Source organism: Drosophila guanche, unplaced genomic scaffold (genome assembly GCF_900245975.1).
Source record: "Drosophila guanche unplaced genomic scaffold, DGUA_6, whole genome shotgun sequence".
In the NCBI taxonomy this organism is placed as follows: Eukaryota; Metazoa; Arthropoda; class Insecta; order Diptera; family Drosophilidae; genus Drosophila; species Drosophila guanche.
Genome location: NW_022995743.1, coordinates 7,718,053 through 7,723,288, shown reverse-complemented (window position 1 = coordinate 7,723,288; position 5,236 = coordinate 7,718,053). Strand labels below are relative to the sequence as shown.

Sequence of the window (5,236 nt, the reverse complement as noted above, 5' to 3'; positions counted from 1 at the left end):
TTTCTAATATTCTACGTGTAGCATTCAATTACGGCCCAGACAGCGCCACAAACCCCCCAAGCAAGAAGACAAGCAAATAATAAACGAAAGGAGCTGCTATTCTTATCCTTTGTTTGTAGCTAAAAAAATGCTGTTAATATTTTCCCATTCGCCGGAGAGAGCAAAGAGGAGCTTGGGCCTTGTGTGTGTGCAATTATTTGCAACATCATCTTGTATGACTTCGCATTGGCGCTTGGGGACGCACCAACGTCAATGACTGACAGTTTATTTAATAGAAATTTCGACGAGTGTGTGGGTTGCGTTGTGTTTCTTTTCCAAATAGTTTTCCCCAACCCCGTAGCACACACGCACGCCCCAGGAGCAGTGACAAATTGTGTGGAAAATATGCATAATAAATGAAGCCACGCACTGTGAAATATGAACTTTTCCTGTTATTAGGAGCAAGAATTCAGCGTAAAGTTTTAAGCGGGGCTAAAAATAGAGTAAAATGGTGCCCAAAAGTTGGATCTATACAAATAAAAATACAAATTTTTGCAACCCGAATGTGAACTATGCGATTATAACATAATTGGTTTATTTGTTTATTAATTTTTGTTTGTTAATTTTCCAACTCATTTGAAACTCTTTCCACATCAATTACCTTTCTTTGTATCCAAAATATTGCTGGACAGCCCTCGATAATTGCATTTAACAGCATTTATATAGCTTTTAGCCATTCGATTTTTATCTTTTTTTTCTCTCATTTGAAATGAATTTTATTGCAAGCAAAAAATCCAACTGCCCCTCTGCCGCATGTAGTCAGTGGCCATCGTTCCATATGCTTTGCTATGGGCGACCCAAACCGCATTAATGCCATGCAGCTACGCGGAAACAAAATCAGAGGGTGGAGACTCAAAAGGGCGGAAGAAGCAGCAGCAGCAGCAGCAGCAGAAGGAAGCTGAAAACAAAAAGAAAAATGGGAATCTAATAAAAATCCACTTTGTGCAAGTATGAAAAATGAACGATGAATTTCATTATAAATGCAAAAATATATTCACCGCTGCAGCGGCTGATGGGTGGCTGGCTGGTGGCGTTTGGCATTGCTGGACATGGCCAGGCGGCTTCAGTAAATCTGATCAAAATCATTGATGCGTATAGGATGAGGATAAGCAGAGGCAGCGGCAGGGGCAGGGGGGGAAAGCGGCCGGATTGGCAGGATGCACCAGACGCAACTGCAGCGGAACGTGGCGCACTTGCAAAGTTTTTTCTCCATCCCAAAGCCGCAACCAACCCTCTGCCAGCTTTGTGTCGCTAAGCTGTTGATAACATTGATGATGACGACGCGGGATAACCGCAGTGATAATGTTTGGGCTGCCGTGCCAGGTGAACGCCAATTGGCAGGGACAAAGCCGGCACATCCTCCGCGCTATGGCAGTCGCTCGTCCTCGTCCTGTGCGTGCACAGCATTAGGAAATTTGCGTTGAAATGGAATTTATTTTTGGCTTAGAGATGGATGATGAGCCCGGAATAATAGTGCAGAATAAAGAGAGCAGCAGCAGCAGCAGCAGCAAGGACTGACAGACGAGCAACGCCAGGAATTTATAATTATTTGCAGGATGACTTTCTGGTCTGGCTCTGGCTCTGGCTCTGGCTCTGGTCTCCCGCGTCTGGCCATTGACATTGAGCTAAGCTCAGAGCCAAACAAAAATTTGCAGCCGCGTGTGAATAATTATGGTTTAGTGGGTGGAAAGTTGAGCGAAGAGTGCAGCTAGTCCCCAATGCATTTTGCAGCCAAAGTCAACTGTAGTTCAGGTTAAAAATCGTATCTCTGAATTGCAATCTATCGTTAGCAGGCGGCAAGCAATCACAGTCTCCACGCCACACGAGAGTGTCGTGTGCCCCCCGCCAATGCCATGCAATTATTTGTATAGGAATTTAAATTGAATGTCAGTCTGTTTGTTTCCCCTAACATACACATGCCCATACCCGTACCCGTATCCGTACTCGTACCCGGACAGACACAAAGACTCCACACACACATTTGCTGACAGTTTAAGGAACATGTGAGAAGGCATGGCATCCAGTCAGCAGAGAGTCCAGGAGCCAGGACTGCGACTGGGACTGGCAGTCGCACTGGTACTGGTACTGCGACTGGGATCCAACATAAGCAGTTCTTTGGTGGCCTTCCTGCCTGCCTGCCTTCCTTGTCTGCCGTAAAATTCCAAATTTGTTTTATTTGATTTCTGCGCTGCTGCCGCTCGTTTTCTTTTCCAAGTAGTAACTGCTGCTGCTGCTGCTGCTGCTTCTGGTGCTACTGCTGCATATTTCCCTTTATGCAAAATATATGCTATAAATGCCACGCCTCCACCAGCGCATACCCACACACCGACAGACAGTACGCTGTGCGCCTTTATTTGAATATCGTGTCACATGTCGCACGCAGTTAGCTACCGCTCCAGCTCCAGCTCCAGCTCCTGCTCTCTCTCTCTCTCTGTCTCGTTGTTATTGTAATTGTTGTAAATGTCGCCCAGCGACAATATCACATTTGCATATTTCTCTGCCAAACACTTCTGGCACCCGAACTCCCCGCACTCCCCACTCCAGCATTCACATCCTGCTCTGTGTGTGCATTTTTACTTAATTTTATTTGTATTGGATTTGCGCCGATGTTCGCCTCTGCCATCAGCGCGTGTTCCGGCTCCCGCTCTCTCTCTCTCTCTCTCTCACACTCTCTCGCTTTTGGAATTCTGCAATTTGCACAATAAATTTTAATTCAATTTACTGTTAAATTCACACACACACACACAGCCACCGAGCAGAGACAGTTACACGCACAGCTACAACTGCAAAACTAAATGCGAACGCGGAAATGCACATTCTGGCTTGACAATCGTCCTCCGGTTAGTCGTCGAACAGCTACTTGGCTGCCAGTTCAGCTTTGGCTGAGAGTTACAGTGAAGCCTGGCAGAGAGGCTAACTGGGAAGGAAGATTCGGAATGTTTGGCATTTCTTTTGGAAGTATCTGTTTGGATTGCTGACTAATTATGGCACTTCAATTCTTCATTACAATTTCCTTTTTAACTCTGCTTTTCTTTGGCTGCACACAGCAGACTGTAGCAATTGTTTTTGCCAACTGTCCCAGGCGAGGGGTGCCACTTCTCACCTCTGTCTCTCTCTCTGGCCCTGCTCTACCACACTGCAGTTATGCCAACCCGTTTGTTAGTGCAGTTTATGCGCTGCAGCGAACCCAAAGCAGGCAATAACTTGCACTTATTATGATAATGGTCGCGCATGTGCAGCCATTTTGATTGTGCTGCAGCTTTCCCCTTACCCTTCCCTCGTGCCTTGCTGATTCGTTTTAAGTGAATTGAATGTGCGCAGCTGCCCCAACCGAGTTACAGCGAGAATCAGTGACTAAACTAATTTGAAATTGTTGTCAAAAAGTGCGAGACTCAATTTGTTGGCTTTGCCTCTTCTCTCTCTCCCTCTACATTTTGCTGCTGTTTGTTGTGCTTGCTGGGAAATGGAGCCAAAGCCAGAGCCGGCGGAACAGGCGTTAACTGAACTGTGAGTATTGCTTTCCCTACGTTTCCCCACTCAACCCTTTTATCCCCTTGCAGTCGCTCCAAGTCATCGTTCTTCATCTACAATCCGTATGAGAAGCGAACCGTTGAGGTGCCACTGACGTGAGTTTTTCTTTTGCAGAATTTATTATTTTTCCTGTGGCCTTTTCCTATACTTTCGCAGCAACTGTGATGCCTTCATATCCTTGCTGAAATGCGTAATTGGCACTGGCATTCTGGCAATGCCATTGGCCTTCCGTCACACGGGCATTTTAATGGGTGTCTTCTTTTCGGTGCTGCTGATGATCCTGCTGACGTACTCCATCCATTTGCTGGTCTGTAAGTGTCTGTGCACAGCCCACTGTCCCGATATCTTATTGTGTATTTCATTGACAGATTGCTGGCATGACCGAGTGCTGTCGCAGGCGTCGAGTGCCACAGGTGTCGATGCCGGAGGCGGTGCAGATTGCCTACGAACTGGGACCCAAGTGGGTGCATTGCTTTGGCCGCACCGCCGGCCTCCTCACCACCTGCGTCCTCGTCTTTGGCCAGTTTGGGCTGTGCACCGTCTATCTGGTGTTTGTGGCCAAGAACTTCAAGGAGATCGGCGACTACTACGGCGGCCAGTGCAACGAGCGCTATTATGTCCTGGGTGCTTGTGTGCTGCTGCTGCCCCTGTTCATGATACGCCGCCTCAAGTATCTGGTGCCGCTCAACCTGGTGTCCAACTTTCTGCTCTACGGCGGCTTCACCTTCATCATGTACTACCTTTTCAGTGGCCTGTCCAGTCCCAGCGAACGTCTGCTGACCAGCACACCCCCCCGTGAGTGGTTCGTCTTCTTTGGCATTGCCTCGTTCTCCCTGACGGCCGTGGGTTCGGTGAGTGCTGCCCAAAAGGGAACTCCAAGCCATGCCGCTGATTCTCTCCCCCCCCCCCAACAGATGCTCGTTGTGGAGGCGAATATGGCGCATCCGCAGAGCTATCTGGGCATGTTTGGTGTCCTCAATGTCTCTGTGTTCTTCATTCTGCTCTCCAACATATTCTTTGGCATCATGGGGTACTGGCGTTTCGGGCAGATCGTTGAGGCCAGCATTACCCTTAACATACCGCAGAATGAAATGTGAGAAGTGAATCAAAAAACTAAGCCTCTCGCTCACTCTATCTCTCCTTTGCAGCCTTTCGCAGCTCATCAAAGTCTTCATTGCCACTGGGATCTTCCTGAGCTATCCCCTCAATGGCTTTGTGGCCATCACTGTGATCTTCAGCGACTACAGCGAGGCCACGGAGAAGGGCAAATATCACACACTGCTCGAGTATGTGGTGCGCATCAGTTTTCTCCTACTCACAGGTTAGTTGGAGTTCCTTGGAGTACTCCAAAGATTGAACATTCTCTTGTGCAGGTTTGGTGGCTGTGGGCGTGCCCAATTTGGCAGCTCTCACCGAACTGGAGGGCGCCTTCTCGCTGAGCAATCTGAATCTACTCTGTCCAGCCCTGATTGATATTTTCCTCAACTACGACATCGGCTATGGGCGTCTGAGGTGGAAGCTGATACGCGACCTTCTGCTCATCGTTGTGGGACTTGTCTTTGGGATTGTGGGCTGCACGTTGGCCATGAAGCAGTTGCTGGATGACTTCCGGATGACGCTCAAGCACATGTAGGACTTCGGGACTTCGGGACTTTAGGATTTATTT

General features: G+C 48.1%; 1 protein-coding gene across 3 annotated transcripts; it reads left to right on the top strand.

The window, feature by feature from the left end:
• Positions 1 to 3,448: 3,448 nt before the first annotated feature.
• LOC117582591 (glutamate transporter polyphemus) lies at positions 3,449 to 5,236 on the top strand. Of its 3 annotated transcripts, XM_034270452.1 has the most exons (7): positions 3,449 to 3,546; positions 3,600 to 3,665; positions 3,727 to 3,877; positions 3,939 to 4,421; positions 4,485 to 4,663; positions 4,719 to 4,891; positions 4,944 to 5,235. In XM_034270452.1, exons 1-7 carry the CDS (start codon positions 3,503 to 3,505, stop codon positions 5,201 to 5,203), a joined length of 1,356 nt encoding a protein of 451 aa, XP_034126343.1. In that variant the 5' UTR covers positions 3,449 to 3,502; the 3' UTR covers positions 5,204 to 5,235. The 3 variants fall into 3 exon arrangements, 2 of the variants coding, with proteins under 2 accessions (XP_034126343.1, XP_034126350.1); XR_004573730.1 differs by lacking the exons at positions 4,719 to 4,891; positions 4,944 to 5,235 and having other exon boundaries at positions 3,727 to 3,881; positions 4,485 to 4,621; XM_034270459.1 differs by lacking the exons at positions 3,449 to 3,546; positions 3,600 to 3,665 and having other exon boundaries at positions 3,795 to 3,881; positions 4,944 to 5,236.